Here is a 17,875-nt window from a genome sequence, read left to right as displayed (position 1 = left end):
AAGTTACTGTAGACTTCCTGTCAGCTCAGACCAGCCTGGTCATTCTCTGATTTCTCAACAAGGTGTTTCAGCCTGGAGACCGTCTGCACACAGAATGTTTTTTTTTCCTATTTCACACCATTGTGTGTAAATTCTAGAGGCTGTAATGTGTGAAAATCCCAGGAGAACAGCGGTTTCTGAAATCTAGCCCATCTACAAAAAATCAACTGAAATTTCAATTTTCCCTATTCTGATGTTTTGTGTGAACAGTAACTGAAGCTCTTGATCTGTAGCTGCATGATTTTGTGCATTGTGCTGCTGCTACATGATCGGCTGATTAGATACCTGTGTGCGTGTGTGTGTGTGTAGGTCTTCTTAATAAAGTGGATGGTGTGTAGTTGTTAGTTCCAATCACTGTTAAGGCACAATCACTCCACATTGATCTGCACTGAATTATGCACTAATGGCTATAATGTGTTCATTGCTTTGGTTGTGTGCTTTCAGCTCGCTGCAGTATTAGATTTGCTCAGTGTGGTGTTTGGCATGAGTGCATGTGTAGCTGACGGTGCTGTGTGACTCCTGTCTCAGCAGACTCCCTGTTCAGCAGCCTCAGTTTGGGTGCAGTAGTGGGACTGGGCATGGCAGGCTTGCTGCTGCTGCTGGTGCTGGTGGACATCAGCTGCTTCTTCCTGCGCCAGTGTGGCCTGCTTATGTGCATCACCCGCAAGCTGTGCAGCAAGAAGACCGCCACCAGTGGCAAGAGCAAAGAGATGGAGGAAGGAAAGGCTGCCTATCTGTGAGTGTCCCTGAATGATTTGTTTTTTTGTTTTGAATGATTTGTGCTATGTCCTTGCTCACTCATCTAGGCACTTACTGCTTTTTTCTCTCAGCTCTTCAAGTAGTTGATTTATTATTTATATGAATATTTGCCTGAATTTCTTCTTTATTTTCACCCCATTATACAATCTCCATTGTTCTATTCAATTTACTTTGCGTCATTCTCATTTTCATGCTCTGCACTACTGTCTGACGGAAAGTAAGTAAAACATTTATTACATGCCGCTAGCCACAATGTGGAACATAACAGCAGGATCTTCCTCATAAACAAGTAATATGTTTATTATAAACTGCAAGCAACAATGTGGAACAAAACACAAGGACTTACCTTATACAAGAAACATTTTGTTCCATGATATGACATAAGCTGTGTATCTATGGGATGGCCCAGAGGAGATATGGTCATTCTAGCGAGACTTTGACCTTTTGTGGAGGTGCTTTATCTAACTTCTTCATGTCTGCTGCCAAAGAAGTGTCTGTTCTCCAGTCATGTAATGTGTCTGTGAGACGTCCTCTTGCAGTTGAGAATCAAATCCTGTCACGTTTGCTTGGCTATGAGTTCAGAAGGATTAGGGGGCAAGATTGCCTTCAGTTCCAATAACAAGAGGCAGGGCTTTAAAAGACTTCTTTGATACTCTCTAACACAGACTGTGGGATGGCCAGATAGGCCTCTTCTGATTCCTCACTGTCCTAAAGCCTCGCTTCTAATAACCTTATTAGAACCTTGATGCTCCTTGTGAACAGAGAGGTTGGCTCCCAGACAAAAAAAACAGAAAGTGATAAAACTGTCATGCTGCATTCTCCACAATCCATAAGGCCACACATTTCCTGAAAATATCACTCAATAGCTAAATATCAGCATATGTTGAAACATGTGAAAACACTATATCTCAACAGAATTTCCCTGAAACCAGTTTGGTGTGATGTGAGACATTGTGCCTGAATTCCAGTTACTCAAGTGCTGAAATATGCTAGTAAACATTTTGTCAGTCAAGGCAAAGTAAAAAAGGCAAACTCCAGAAACTATGTAATATAATACTAGACACATAAAAGTACATGAAAGGCTCAAAAATGAAAAAGATGTCTGCCCACACACCACATACTGATTTTATTGCATATATCTAGTTTTAACGGAAATAAAAAAAAGTGTGTGCGTGTGTGTGTATATATATATATATATATATATATATATACATATATATATAGACAGAGAGAGAGAGAGAGAGAGAGCAAAAGATAGACATTAGTGGGAGTCAGTTTTTGGAATTTAGATTGAAGATTTTTCGTGCTCAGAGGTCACTTTATGATCATCTGGATATATGATTATAGAGAAATATAGTGATGTAGTGCTGGAAAGAGTAATCAGTAGGTGTTAAATACAGTAACAAAATAATTACGTACAGTAACTAATCGTGTTTGATCTTGTGCATGTTAAGCATTATTATTTCAGCTGAAATTGACCTGTGGCATGTGCTGTACTTTTTTTTCTCTTTCTCCAGGAAGCTGCCACTGAAAGAGGAGAATGGAAAAGAGTCCCTTAAACCAGATACGATTGAGATTAAAGTTCATGGTGACAACAGCCTACACACGATGCCGGACGACAGCAAAGCGTAATGGAGCAGCTGCCGTGCACTTCGGGGACATGCACGAGCTACCCAAACACCAAAACAGCAAAAACCCAGCAAGCTAATGAGAAAACAAACAAGAACATAGCTGAACAAGTCCCTTGCTAGAGACTGATTGTCAGGGGGATCCACAAAGAAACTGTGTACATATGAAAAAAAGGAAAGGCTACACAGCAGTTGTTTTGTGATACATCTTTCAGAGGAGGCCTCTCTACAGAAAGGCTCTTGTTTATCTGTGATTGTTGTTCTTTCTTTTAAAGGCTGAAGCTTTGCGTGTGATTCTCTGTTACCGGAAGCGGTTTGATATGTGTTCTTTTCCCTAATATTTCTCTCACACCAAGCTCGAAACCACCAACCACTTCAAGTTTCCAGAGAGATTTCATATGCACAAACACACTATTCATCCACAAAGGAATAGATTGCATCATGTCACAGTCTGACCTCTGTGTGGGCTTATGTGTGTGTTGTGGTATTGGGTAATTATAGTGTATTTCTGTTCTTGCCTTTTGGCCACTGTGCAGCATCAACCTTGGGCAGTAGTGTTTATTAGAATGTTGCAGCTGTGACATTAGAGAGACACGAACTTGAGATTCCGTTTATAGCATTCCCCGGCTCTGTCCACACTTCCTCATCTTCATACTCTTGCACCGAATTAAACACTTTGTCAGTTTCCATTCGGACTGTTTTAATTAAAAAAGACAGAATTCCAAACTGCAATCAATCTCTGTGAAATGGATCCCAGCATAGAAAACTGAAATCACCTATTTCAGAATTGTTGACACATAATTTTTATTGTTTTTTTTTATTTCAGCTTATTGCCTGAACAAGTATGTGTGTGTGTGTGTGTGTGTGTGAGCAGATCTGTATGTGGAAGTGAGTGACCTTGTGGCAGTATGTTGTGGTACACTATGTGAAAAATGTATAATAAAAGAGAAAGTATAGAGGATAAATGTGAAATGCAAACACTTTGTGCTGTAAGTTTGAAAGAAATGAATTTGGTGAACATATGAAGCTGATGAAAAAATGTGATCTGCACAAGCATTTCAGTGTAAATACACAGTATTACTTTTGCAGATGAAGGGAACAAAGGCACCACTCATGACATGCATTTGTGTAACATCGACATAACACCTGCATTGCTTGTTGGCATTACTCGTTAATATTTTCATAATAGGGCCTAAGTGTGACAGTTTGGCTGAATGACAGGTATTGTTTCCTGCAGCCCTGGGTCTTTTCTTCATTCCTGGCTATGTGCGTAATCTGTTCCTCATCATTTCCAATGTTTCTCCATAAATAAGCTTTACCAGACTCTGACTCACGACTCATTAGAAGGGTCAGTCTACAAATAAACAAATGTGAAATACAAATATAAATGCAACACATCATTTATAGAATCCCAGAATGACAGTGTGTCCATCATTCGCAAGTGAGAAGTAATGAGGACTCTGAAACGTCAGATACTCAGTCCAGGGATTCATAGATGCAGTGAGTAAATCTGCATGAAAGAGGAGAGGAGAAAACCAGTTGCCAGTTGCACCAGAAGAGCTGAAGCTGTAGAGTACTGTAGCATATATTTGAACATAAATGGCCACTACATTTTAGTATTAAAATATTAAATATTATAGACATATAGCCTCAAGTTAACATAAAATGTTCGACAAAAGGCATAGTACGTGCAATGCTTGTTATAAATAAAACTACTCAGTGATTCTGTTCAGAGTCAACAGTGCTGCTATGTGCAGAGTAAACCTATAAATCCATTTAGTTTTCTTTTTACAAGCTCTACATGTCTCAGTCTTGGATGTTGTTTTGGATCAGGTTTGATTATCTGATTGGCTGTTCTGGGTGAAATGCATCACTCTGTGGGGCACAGTATAGATCTCTGGTCATTTTACAACTTTTTAGTGGCTGTGGTGCAACCCAGATTCTACACGATGCTAGTTTTAATGGAATTACTCTAAACATGTGATTTAGGACCAATTTTACAAACCAACTTACTCTCAAACTTCTATTCACTTGGTGCAACTGGCCCTGATTTCCACTGGGTGATCTTTGGTTAATATCTCCACACTTAAAACGATTGGAATGTGTAACCTGGTCACGATCTACCAATTAAAATTCTCATTAGGCCTTTTGAGAGCACCTGTTTGGCTGAATCTCAATCAGACAGTGTCATGTTTCATTCATCCAGATGATTTCTCCAAAGGCTACACAGTGTTCTGAGTTACACCTGTGCTGCTTTTTAAGTATTACAACCTCTTCACTGTCAGCCCAAATAAAAGTAACTGGAATGTTGTTTGTTTACTTTCAGCTTGTCCGCTATTCAGGGAAGGGGGGGTTGGGGGGGGGGGGCGTTGTCCATCCATAAACCCAACCATACTTGTGGAACTCTTGTAATCCAGTGTAATTTTCAGCTGTAAATAAAAGTGTCCTGATATTAAAAAAATAATACTGTGTCTCCTTTATGAGCTACATCAGCTCTCACCACACCTCAAGGTTAAGTCCATAAACTACAGAGGATTCATAGTGTAACATTTACACAGGGTCTTGTCAGCATAAAAAACTAGGATTTAAAGTTTGGTGGCCAAACTTTGACTGTATCTTAGGGGTTATCAAGCTTAAAAGGTCACAGAGCATTAAAAAAAATACATAGGATACAGATGAAGGAAGGTATAACACTCACTGTCTGCAGTGACAAAAAATATAATGGTGCATCAGGATTAACAGAGATGTTACCATTTAATCGCTCTGGATGAGGGCATCTGCCAAATAATGTATATTAATGAATTTGAACACCCTCATATTTCTAGTTTACAGCACTTATTTATTTATATGAAAGGACAGTATTGCCAAAATATTTTTAATCGTTACATTTTATTTATTGTTTTTAATTTTGATAAAACCTAATATGCATATCAGTGCAATCAGTCCTCATCTGTGCCAGGCATGCTTAAGGGATTAGGAGAGAACAAAGCAAGGAGCTCAAATCTGTTTTCATTTTCTGCTAATATATTTTTTAACATTCATTTTATTAAAAGTTGGACATACTATGGCTAAGGTCTCCAAAGTTTTCTTAAAATTACAATGAGTTCTTGCAAAATGAAAAAATAAAAAATAAAAAATCATGAGTCAAGGGAGAAAAGAAAGATAAAATATGTATAATGTTCCTGAGCTGCTGTGAGTCACCCTGACAATTCTATAAAAAGTAATTTATAGTCGGCTTTGTGTCAGTTAGATTTGGCAAGAATCTTTTACATATACATCATACACCAACTCAGATATGAAAAATGTCACACACACACACACACACACGCATATCCTTCCAAGTTGAAGGAACTTTGTCTTTACTGTGCCTGACAGGAGGAACAACCAATATGAAGGCAGTAAGAGAGAGAGAGAGAGAGAGAGAGAGTTCTGTACAGTAAGCATTTAAATCTAGGTTATACTGAGTGAAAGAAAGGCAATCAACTTCTTTTCATTTGCTGCTATTTAGCTACCATGTTAACATATAACCTTAGCTGGCTAGATGCTAACAGTGTGCATTTCCTGATTCTTGGTTCTTTAAGCATTTCAGACTCAGTTATATCAGACAATTTGATCAAAGGATTTTACTGTCATAACACTTCTGTGAACCTGAAGTGATGACAATAGCAGCAGATAATTATATCTTCAGAGTCACACAAGCATAATATGCATCTCAAACCACATTCTACCCTGCAAAATGTAATGCTGGTACGTCTATGACGTCATTGCTGTTTAGTAATGCCGTCTGGTGAATACAATACTGTTTTTCAGCCTTAAAGTTTTTTTTGTACGTGTACTGCGTTGTGTGTAGCTCACAACAGGATTATGCTTTCTCTTGTGTGTAAGCGAGGATACAATTCAAAAATCTTTCATTCTGCTGCTGTAAGTAAATATACAGTACCTCAGTATAAATCTTTAAATCATATATTCTTGGTTGGCTCAGTTTTATTGATTTAGAGATTGACATGGGATGTTGAGAGATACATAGCAGTAGAAATATTAGATTATACTTTAAAAAGCAATATAAGACATCCATGTTTGATGCTTACGCTGTCTTTTCTCTCCTTCTCTTTTTTGGGCATATTGCTTACAGGTAGATATAGTGTAGCAAATAAATATTGAACTATAACACCAATCTACTGAAGTCAATACTAGAAAGCATCAGGGAGTGCTTGATAGACATACACAGGGTTAACTTCTGCTATTACACTACTCATTACCTTTACCTGTGAAAGCCAACAGGTAGCAACAAGTCTATCTTGTAGTATAAGATAAGTATCTCCATTATACTATTAGTGTTAGTCCTCAAGAGTTCATAAACAATAAATTCACCTTTGCTTCTATATAGTCATACTTCACTATGTGCCTTTTGTGGTCCACTTTCCTTCTTCCCTTATATGGTCAGTGTTTCCTGTTCTCAGTTCCTGTTGCCATGGTAGTTAACTAATCCCACCTGTTGCTTGGTACCGTTGTCATTTGTGTATATAAACCCTCTGTGTGTGTGTGTGTGTGTGTGTGTGTGTGTGTGTGTGTGTGTGTGTGTGAGAGTGTGTGAGAGTGTGTGAGTGTGTGTGTGAGTGAGTGAGTGAGTGAGTGTGTGAGTGTGTGTGTGAGTGTGTGTGTGAGTGTGTGTGTGAGTGAGTGAGTGAGTGAGTGAGTGAGTTTGTTTGTTTTCTGGGGGGGTGCCTGATTATGGATTTTCTTAATTTGTGTTTTGACCCAAATCACACATTTTTTTACAATTCTGCAAAGCCTCGACATCCATGTAAACTGCTGGTTTAATGGTAAATTTGTCTTTAATGGTGTATTCTAGCTCTGTGTAGGAAGGAATTAAGCAGAGCTTAAGAAACTAACAGCAAACAAAAAGGGGCTTGTCAAAGGGACAGGCATCAGTCGACTCATTAGTCCTGTGGGTTTGTGTTTAATGTGCCATGACTAAGCCTTGATGCAGTCTCTTCACTGAGTGTTATGACTGCATTGAGTTCCTGCTGTTTAGGTGTGATGCACTTCACTCGCTCACTTTTGCTCGCTCTTTTTGAGCAACTCATCTGGGGCGATGTGAGTCCTCCAAAAAATTAGCCACAAAATCCTCAGCCTTGGCAACTTTCTCAAGTGGAAAACTTAATGGAACAGCTTTACTGCAAAGTGCTGAAGCAATTTCTTTTCATAACTGTTAGATAAAAGTCTCCTCACAGAAAACCTCACCAAATGTAACAATTAGAAATGACTATGACAGTGTTTTTGCTAAAACAGCAGTACTTTAAAATCATATGTAGTATATACTGCCTGACCAAAAAAAAAGTCAATATTTTGTCGGACCACCTTTTGCTTTGATTATGGCACACATTTGCCATAGCATAATTCATTGAGTGTATGCAATCACACAATATGTATTCTGTCCAGAGTTCAATTAATTTCTCACCAAGATCTTGTATTGACGATGGGAGAGTCAGACTGCTGTGTAAAGTCTTCTCCAGCACATCCTAAAGATTCTCAATATGGTTATGGTCTGGACTCTGTGGTGAAAATGATGTCTCATGTTCCCTGACCAACTCTTTCACAATTTGCCATCAGGGAAGAAAAAATCCATTGATGGAAAAAAATCATGGTCATTCATTATATTTAGGTAGTCAGCTGACCTCATTTTTTTGGGCATATAACATTGCTGAACCTAGACCTGACCAACTAAAGCGGCCACAGATCATAACATTGCCCCACAGGCTTGAATGGTAGGCAGTAGGCATGATGGTTGCATCACTTCTTCCTCCTCTTTTCTTACCTTGATGTGTGTCACTCTGAAACAGGGTAAATCTGAACCCATCAGATCATATGACCTTTTTCCATTGCTGCAGAGTCCAGTCTTTATGCTCCCTAGCAAATTGAAGCTTTTTTTTCCCGATTAAGTTGTTTTTTTAAGGCTGCACAGCTTTTTAGTCCCAATCCCTTTGAGATCTCTTTGCATTTCACATGTGAACATTCAAGAAATGGATGTTTTTAAATATTCTCAGAGGTAAGGAAATTTATCATAGACTTATATAAAATATAAACTTTCATAAATCATGTACTTTTGTAAAATACTTGGGGGTCCTGCACCCTAGCAATGATTAAACTCTGGAAATAGCTCTGAATTAATTTAATAAAATAGTTTGCTGAATCAGTGTGTCTATAGAAATGTAGTATTCTCTGAGTGTTTTTCCTCATACGTGCTTCTAGACCCTGCTTAGTGTATTTTTCATAGTCTTTGCTCACATGGTGAATTGACACACGATTTGTCTTCTCCCCGTGCTCTCTGTTTCTATAACATTTACATAGATTTAATTAAATGAAATTAAATGTCTAATTAACTTAAATTTAATTAAATGTCTTCTCCTTCATGAAACCCTAATCTAATTGGCTTAAAGTAAGTAATGCCGCAGCCACACTCACTTGTGCTAATTTGAACTCCACTGAAAGTTTGATGCTACACAGTGAGCCTGAAAAACCTAAAAGTGAGAAGTCCAGAAGTATAGCTGAAGTAGAATTAGGTCATGCTATTTTGTGTATTTTGTGTATCTGTTTTGTTTTGCATTGTTTGTTGCACTGTATTGTCTTTTCGTCCTCACACGATGCACTTTATGTGGCTAGGACAACTTACTTTCAGTCCGTGGCTCTATGTTGTTATGTAGCTCTGTATAATTACATTAACATTTACATTTAAATTTCTGGCATTTGCCAGATGCCCTTATCCAGAGCGACTTACATTTATCTCATTTATACAACTGAGCAACTGAGGGTTAGGGGCCTTGCTCAGGGGCCCAGCAGTGGCAGCTTGGTGGACCTGGGATTTGAACTCAAAAAACCTTCTGATAAGTAGGCCAACACCTTAACCACTGAGCTACCACTTCCCCTACCACTACCACTTGTTATGTAGCTCTATGTTGTTTTATGTAGTACCAGAGTCCTGGAGAAATGTTGTTTCATTTCACGGTGTACTGCATCAGCTACATATGGTTGAAATGACAATAAACGCTACTTGACTTGACTTGACTTGAAATAATATTGTGTTCTAATGCTAAAGTATTGCAGCAAGTCCGATCATACAAATAGCAAGCAGATGTCGGTCAACAAGATCAGCATGTAACTTAGCCATCAAAATCGTTACTTTCATTTCACTTCAGATAGCCAGCAAATGCTAATGAGCTAAATGTAAGCTAGGTAAGAATAAAAAAAAGCTTTGTGCTGTACATCACTGATTAGAGTTCATCCAAAAAAAGTTGTATTCCTTTCTTTCCATCCCATCTAGACAGAAAGCAGATGAGTCAACTAGTTTAACATTTCAAAATAAATGACTGGTATTCAATTAAATTCCTTTATTTTTCATTTAAAAATGTGAAAGCCATTTTGCTTGAATTAGTGGAGGTGGAATGAGAGAGAACATGATGGAAAGGCCACTAATGTACAGTAATTAGAGACAAAAATCTCAAGCCAACGCCAGGTGAAAGGGAGTCAAGGCAAAATAGCAAAAAGTTAGAGAGAACTTGTAAATAGTCTGATAAATACTCTTTCGCCTTTCTTTTCAGTGCATATAAAGAGTCAGTGTTTGCCATTTTGAGAAACTAATCCTGTGCTTTTTCTGTTTTGGGACACAGTAATTGAGGTTAATCATTTCAAACCTCTTACATTTTTAACTTTCAATACCAGCTAACATTGCATATTTCTACAAGCATGCTCACATTCCCACACACACACAGACACACACACACACACAAGTGACCTCCACACTGTTTGCACAGCATGCTTTCTCATTGGAGCCTGAGCTTTTCTCAGGGTTAAACTGTCGAACTATTCTTGTTTCTGTTTCTGTAAAGGCTTGTTTAGGCTTGTAAGAAAATACATTAATAACAACTTAAATTGATTTAAATGCAGTGGTAAAGGTAGAGTCATTCTCGTCATGCTAGAGAAGCAATTTCCGTAGAAGAATAGGAACAACGGGTTCTCGAGTTTATTTATTTATTTTTTTAGACTTTTACAATGTCTATGTTGCTTTAGATAAAATAAATATCTGGTATGATTTCCTGAAATTGTGTTTTCATTTCATTATAAATAACCGATCTTATTTCAGAAACATAAAGCATGAAATGTAAGGTAAAAAAGCACTAAAGTATAGTGCTGTGGTACTGAAGACTTGGTCTTGAAACCACAAATCAGTGGTCTCTGTCCTGTCATAAATAATAAATTTTACTCTCTTGTCTCAGGCTCAGCCTATGAAGACTCCAAAAAAAAATGATTTCAACATCACCCAAGATCCTAACATCATTTTGTCATGTGTTTTGTCATTTTCTCATTATAGTACAAAATGTAAATCTCCATCACTGCATGTGGAGTTATATTCAGTATGCACTATAAATTTCAAGTGACTATAATACTACTTCTTCTTATGTTCAAAATAATATAGCACAAGTATTTGCAAGGCACAGCAGCATTGGGTCTCAGAAAGCTGTGTGAGCCAAAACAAATTTCAGGTTTACATCCATTTCTTTTACCTGCTGTGTGCTTAATTCAAAGGAAATGTGCTTTGACTTAAAAATCAGTGTGCTGGGTGATATGATCTGCCGTTTCATTTCTTAAAAAAATTGTTTGTGTTAATAGCAAACTCTGTCATTTCACTTACCTCACACTCGCTCCCTAATGCCACCACCATGGCCGCAACTGCACCCCCACTACAATGATATACAAAAGGATTGTGCTGCAGTGCTTTCTAGAAGAAAGGTCTATGCCTCGGCATGTCCTCCTATGTACTTATTTGTTTGAAATGATAATACCAAATTAGATGTGTTATTTTAAGAGAAATTTCATGTCACGTAAGGTAGATACTACAACCAGTAAATTTGAGCATCTGATCTTGACCCTACTGGCCATGCTCTTAATTCCATCTCAGCTAAGGTGGTCTTGAAGCCTAACATTACCAAATTGCACCATTAAACTTTCCCTTAATTCTGCCACATTGTCAGTGCTGAAAATGATTTATCTACTCTTCCAAATGGAAATGTGGTTTAATCATAGTAATAAGCAAATTACTGCTTTTATTATGGAGCCGGAGAAATGTGAGGTGGTTTAAGAATGATGAACAAAGAAAAAAAGAAAAAAGGAATTCTGTATGCCATGAACAAAATGTTTTAAATATTTTTACCTTTATTTAGTGCTCTCTGCATGTTTTGTGTGTGTGTGTGTGTGTGTGTAGTTTTTTTGTTTCAGCCCTACACTCTAGTGACTTTTTGGTTTGTTTGATTAGGTGCAGTGTGATACCAAATTAAAATTTTTGGTCTTTAATGTAAAAAATAGACTAGAAGTTGTGGAAGCGTACAGTGGAAAAGATAATATCCAGTTAGGCATGGAAGCAAACGAGAAAGAATATCAATGTGTGCACTGGTGTGGCTTCGTAAAGCTTCTTAAAGCTTAATGCAGAGATAAATTACTTAAGTAATAATATTACTAACATACTTAAGTCAGTGCCAAAATATTTATACTTTGTTACAGTAAAAAGCCTGCACTTTTAATTAACTGCCAGCGTGTCTATTCAGTTTCTTCTTTAGCTGCTAGACGAGACAAAGGATAAAACTACACAAATAGCAATTACACACAAGACGCATGTGTTTATTAGCCATACTATTGGCTGGAAATTATTTATCCTCTATCCTTTTCTGCTCCATTGTTTTATACTGGGATGTAGAAGTTTCAAAACAAAATTGAAAAGTACAGACTCTAGGAAATTCAGCTCAGCTAAATTAGATGGATGTCTCTAACACCAATAAAGCTGATTATTTGATAGCTCCAAATACTTAGCCATCTGTCAAACATAATTGTCAAAAGACATTGCATCTGCAAAGCTTTTAATGGTCATGAGATAATGAGGGAGTTATACAACATACTTTTTTTTCTAAATGTCTTCTTATCTGTATGATATCTGCATATTTGGACCTTGTATTTGGAGCTGTCTACATGATAGCACTGAGAAAACTGATGTGGCATTCACAGTTTATATATTGTTAAATTTGTTCGCATTTACCAAATATACCTCGTCAAAACTGTAATTAGCGATACAAGGCATTAACAGATATCCGTAGCTGTTTAGAGTGTAGCAGTGTTCATAATGAATTGTTTGTAGTCATTAAGGAAATGCAGATTGTGTAAACAGTTAATTGCATTAATCACACCTGTGTAGGTGCTGATTAAAATGGTTAACTTTCAAATGGAAGTACTGCTTAGAGAATAGAACGATGGAAAAGATGCATAAGGATGATGCTGGAATAGGTTGTAGCATCCTCGAAGTGCACTGAGATAATTGGACGTCTAGTAATTGAAGCCGTAAAATAGCAAAATTTGCAAAGTTGTTCTCAATGTGATGATTGAAGACTGAGGGTGTTGACAGCAGCTGTGGTGAAAGCTGTAAATGAAATGATTCACGTTTATTTTTAAACGTTCACATGAGCTAAATCAGTAAAAATGTTTTGTTTTCTTTTGTACTTAAGTATAGCATCGTGTATTATACAGTGTACAGTGTAAACGACGACTTGTTGATTTCCTCAAACGGGTACTTGATTGTGCATTTGATTAACCAGCAGTAGTTTGATCATATTCTTTATTTTTTATATGCTTTAAAAAAAAAAAAAAAGATCCCCAAATATACACTTGCTGGCAGAGAATTCTCCGAAGTTTTATGCTAGACTTAAACTCTATGCTCAATGAGCAAATCCGTCTTAAGGCCTGTAGGTTGAAGAAGCTCAGCTGTAATCTGCACAGTGCCAGAATCTTGCTGTGAAGTCAACCACCATTCAGTCCCTCCCACGTTCGATAATAGAGCAACACCTTTAAAAGCACACATGAGTTTTTCAAAGTTGGTGTTTTAAGTGACAAACCAGTAAGTAGTAAATCATAACAAACACTGAAGCTGACTGAACTCATAATGTTTTAACATTTTCCAAATGTACCTTTACACCTCAGTACACACCAACACAATAAAATTGAAAAGCAAGTCAAGCTTCTTGAGGCTTCTTGTAGATCTCATAGGAGTGAATCCTGCTGTAAGCCCACCAGCAGCTGCTCCTCCTCCATAATCTGGCTGCTTTCAGTATCTCCCATGATACCATGGACTGTTTGGAGCACCTCCTTACCTTGTGATAAGGCAGGCCTAAGAGACAGGCTCAGGTAAATGTTTTATAATTACAGAGATGGAGCGATGTGTCACAGGCTCTGTGGAGCTACTGCTTACAGGCATACATGCCTACCTAATAGCCACAATGCTTCTATCCTCACTCTTTCTCTTTCACTGTCCTTCACATGTACTTTCTCATGGTTTCTCAGATTGCGGCTTAGTTAAGGTGAAAGTACTAGGATTGATGTAATGTATGCTTGAGATAACCTTTCAGCTGAAGGTTTGAGCTGTTTTATGTGATTTCATTAATGATAAAGGCTAATGAAATGCTTTCGCATTTGTTGCAGCCAAACTTTAGAATCAGCAATGAAGCATTATAATGGATTGTGCAAAGATGTCAGAAGGGCATTCTCATTCATCCTTTTATCAGACTAGATACAAGCGTTAGCAGTGCATTTGTCCTGCATTTGTAATGTTGCGCGTTGCATGCACAATTGTTGATTGGATTTTTTATTAGCATGGTTTAAAGTGAAGGACCAACACAAGCGAGCCCTAATGGAGCAGCCCCAAGGTGGGTTAAGACAATCAATTTTCTAAAGACTGCCAATATAGCTTCTGATCGACCAGTCATTCAGATGTAGCAACAATACCTCTTGTGGACTTGAAAACCTATGAAAGTCTTTATTAAGCAATTTACACATACCACATACCCAAATATTAAGTATCCCAAGCCACGGAGTAGCTTATTTGGACAGCTTAAGAGGAAAACTGAGTGCCGAATAGAAAGATCAGACCCACATCTGCCCTTCAGCTGTAGAGGACGTGGATGGACTCTGACAGTGAAGGAATGGGGCTGTATATTTTGGGGATGAATATAAATAGACTCCGTCAGCCATGCTGTGCTAATGAGAAAACGGAGCAACCAGCAGACAGGCAAAATTAATTATGTGCTGACATTTACAGATAATAACCTTATGGTAGATATCAGTGTTTATGAATATATACGGTACATGATCAGAGAAGCAGAAATGTGCCAGATCACATGAAGTAATACATATTCGTGGAATGTTTATATTTCTGCTGGCAACTGACATCAATTGACATTTTTATTACTGAGAAATTGCTGTAAAAGGTGTGTATATGAGTTAATGAACAACTTTAAATATGTTTTAGGCTCTGTACGAGAGGAAATATTGAAGCAAATGATTAACTAATTGCTAAACTACTAGAAATATGCTGTCTCGATTTTGAAAAATTTATTACATGCCAGTCCACACATGTGCATGCTTGCTGTTTTCACTCACCTCACCGAAATATAAGAAAATCAGATGATTTTTTAAAAAGAATTCTGCCTATTTCTGCTGAAATGATTGTCCTTCTGTCACACCAGTGACCTTATTGCAGAAGTAACTGGTGCAGGAGTCAGGTGGGTGTGCTCCACTGCTGATGGATGCCTGCTGTTAGCGCAAGCCATACTGCTCCGGTTATTCAGAGGTCGTCCTCCTTCACGGTGTCCCAGGGTGCTGCTATCAGGAATACAACAGCTCATTAATGGCTGCCTATTTTTAATTAAGGATTCTGCATATGTTAATTAGATCTGATTGCAGCTATGTCATGCAGTCACACGCTAACTGATGTTGTGGGAAATGAGCAATAATGTAGGCTGTCTGAGCTGCGATCATGTTGTGATTAAGAAACACGTGTTGTCTTCATCAGGAGGCCAGATATAAACAGTATGTATATGTCTGCGTAATTGTATTGTCGATAGCTTCAAATGAGTTTGTGATGTCTAAAAATGACTGGCTTAATGTCAATCACATGGATAACTACTGAAAAGAGTACATGACGAATAAAAAGAACCACACAGGATGTGTTCTTGGCACCAAAGCTGGGTGCTTTGTTTGATGTTGGGAAGCTGGACAGGAAGCTGGGTTAAATATTTGTCCCAAATTTTCTAGAATGAAGGGTTTGTTTGGTTTGTTAATGCTTGAAATTAGATGACGTTTTACATAACAAATTATATCTAAGCACATAGAATATAATTATAAAATTATTAATATATGGTATCTCATAATATCCCTTTAAAATGATTTAACATACTGTAGATATTAACATAATACATTAAAGTTAGGGAATAAGCTATTTATAAATAAGTTGCATATAGTTAGTTAATGATAGATAGATAGATAGATAGATAGATAGATAGATAGATAGATAGATAGATAGATAGATAGATAGATAGATAGATAGATAGATCACATTTAGGTGTAAAAGTGCATTTTGGGTTTTGCTAAATAAATTACTTCATAGCTACAAGACTTTTTTCAATTAAAGTTTATTTGATTTCCCCATCACAGTACAGGGCATGGAGGTAAAAAAAAAGATGACTTGTTGAAAAAAATGAGGCTTCAATACTGAAGATAAATCAGTAGCTGGTTTATAGTGACCTAGCCGCTGGGTAGATACAGCTGGTCGTAGTGAAAGGTGGGGAGAGAGGCTGTGATATCTGCATTGTCTCTACTGTCAATGAGATTGACCTAGCTGCAAACCCTGCAGCTGACTTGCACTGAAAACCTCTAGAATTCTGAAAATAATGCAACAAAATGACCCAAAACATTCAGGGAAAAAATACGGCCTGTGGGCATGAAAAAATAACCCAGCATTTAGATTGCAATTTGCATACCCATTTGAGGTTAGTGCTCTAATTGCAGTTTTTGATTAGCCTCAAATTACTGAATACAAAACTGCGTACATTTTGAGTTAAAAAAAAACCAAGCTTACTTTTCCTGATCCACTGTCAAGAGTAGGCACATATTAAATAACACAGCACTTGGATAGGTCTGCTATTTGTATGCCATCAGTGTAGTTTTATATGCAACTTAAACGGTTGCATATATATTTTCTGGCTCTGGTAGCAATACTGGTCCTCTGGCCAAGCTGGAGTCAATAGCTTAAAATGTTTCCTGCTGTTCCATGGTGCTGGGATGGTCCCTCATAGTCTGGGCACTCGATGAGGCAGCTCTCTCCTGAGCCTGGTAATTGCTTGGCTGACTCTGTCATTTTCACTTTCCATGGTACGCAGTAGATAAATCAAATAAATGAGGCCTTTGCCGAGGTTAGATGTGTTTCACAGTGCAGAGTTCAGCCTTTTTCTATTGTCTGAGATTTCTAACAAACACACTACCATTGATCTTCGCCCAGCACATCGATAATAGTGGAGGAGTAAAGGAACAAGTTGTGCTTGATCCGTGAAGGGTGCAGTGAGAAAAAAATCCCCTCTGTTCTTTTACTGTATGTGAGGCACCCTGTGTATAATTTCAGAGCATTTAAAGAAATACATTTGTAATTCTGATATATTTTTGTCAAATATTTGTCTGAGAAAATATTCTGTTGTTCTAGTGAACACATTCGATCATTTCCGATCAATTTCTCTTGTAAACCTTAAGATATTGTTGGGTTTTACAAGTACTGTTGAGATATTTGAGAAATGTAATATTTTTTAGTAAACACCAAGCTTTTTTTTTTTGGTGAATGATAAAAAAGTATTTAACTGCCGTGCCTGAGGGAGGTGATTTCCATGCTGCTGAGAGCTGTACCTGCAGACCGCTCCTCTCTGAGCTGTAATCCTCGCAGGCACCTCTCCACAGCACTAATCGCTAGTGAGATATGCCATCCTTCCCCGAGACTCTGTCCTCAATTCCGCCAGAGAGACGCCATGATTACAGGTTCATTATATGCTTGCTCCATTCCTACTCCCAGCAGTAAGAAGCTCAGGGCTATCTCATCCATGTACAGTAGCTGATTAAAATCACTTCACTCATGCAAGGGCTGAGCTGAGCATTAGGATGCACAGAGGGGACTGTGAGCCTGAGCATGTGTGCGTATATATGAATCTGTGAACACGTCAGCTTTGATTCCATGAGTTATGCCTCTGTGTGATGGAAAGTCTGTTGCAGATTACAGGCTCAAGCACTGGTTTGAGAATTGCCTCGAGCTCCAACACAGTAGTGGCTATAGTGTCTGAGTGATATGAGATGCCACTGAAGTGTTGAATCTTCAAAGCCTTGACATTTAACATAACTTTAACTAGAAGATTCAGAGAAGCTTTTTTCTCCAGCTTGTATAAGGGATTCAAAACAAGTTTTTGAAACAGAATTGAAACACTGTTAATGATTAGAGTGATGCACTCACCAAGAAATATTTTAAACATCAATGTGCTCTGGTGTCATTTCTATCAAGGAAGAGCTTTGAAAGATGTCTGGACAAAAATATCTGATTC

The 17,875-nt window shown here is 37.8% G+C and overlaps 1 protein-coding gene across 1 annotated transcript in view; it reads left to right on the top strand.

The window, feature by feature from the left end:
* The window catches only part of ncam2 (neural cell adhesion molecule 2), a 163,355-nt gene extending 158,559 nt beyond the window's left edge, over positions 1-4,796 (top strand). The window contains 2 exon segments of the mRNA XM_058393724.1: positions 568-775; positions 2,316-4,796. Of these exon segments, the coding sequence (XP_058249707.1) occupies positions 568-775; positions 2,316-2,430 (323 nt within the window). The 3' untranslated portion in view covers positions 2,431-4,796.
* The last annotated feature ends 13,079 nt before the right edge of the window (positions 4,797-17,875 follow it).

This window comes from Hemibagrus wyckioides, linkage group LG06 (assembly GCF_019097595.1).
Source record: "Hemibagrus wyckioides isolate EC202008001 linkage group LG06, SWU_Hwy_1.0, whole genome shotgun sequence".
NCBI lineage: Eukaryota > Metazoa > Chordata > Actinopteri > Siluriformes > Bagridae > Hemibagrus > Hemibagrus wyckioides.
Note: the sequence above shows the minus strand (reverse complement) of the source record. Positions and strands in the feature narration are given on the sequence as shown.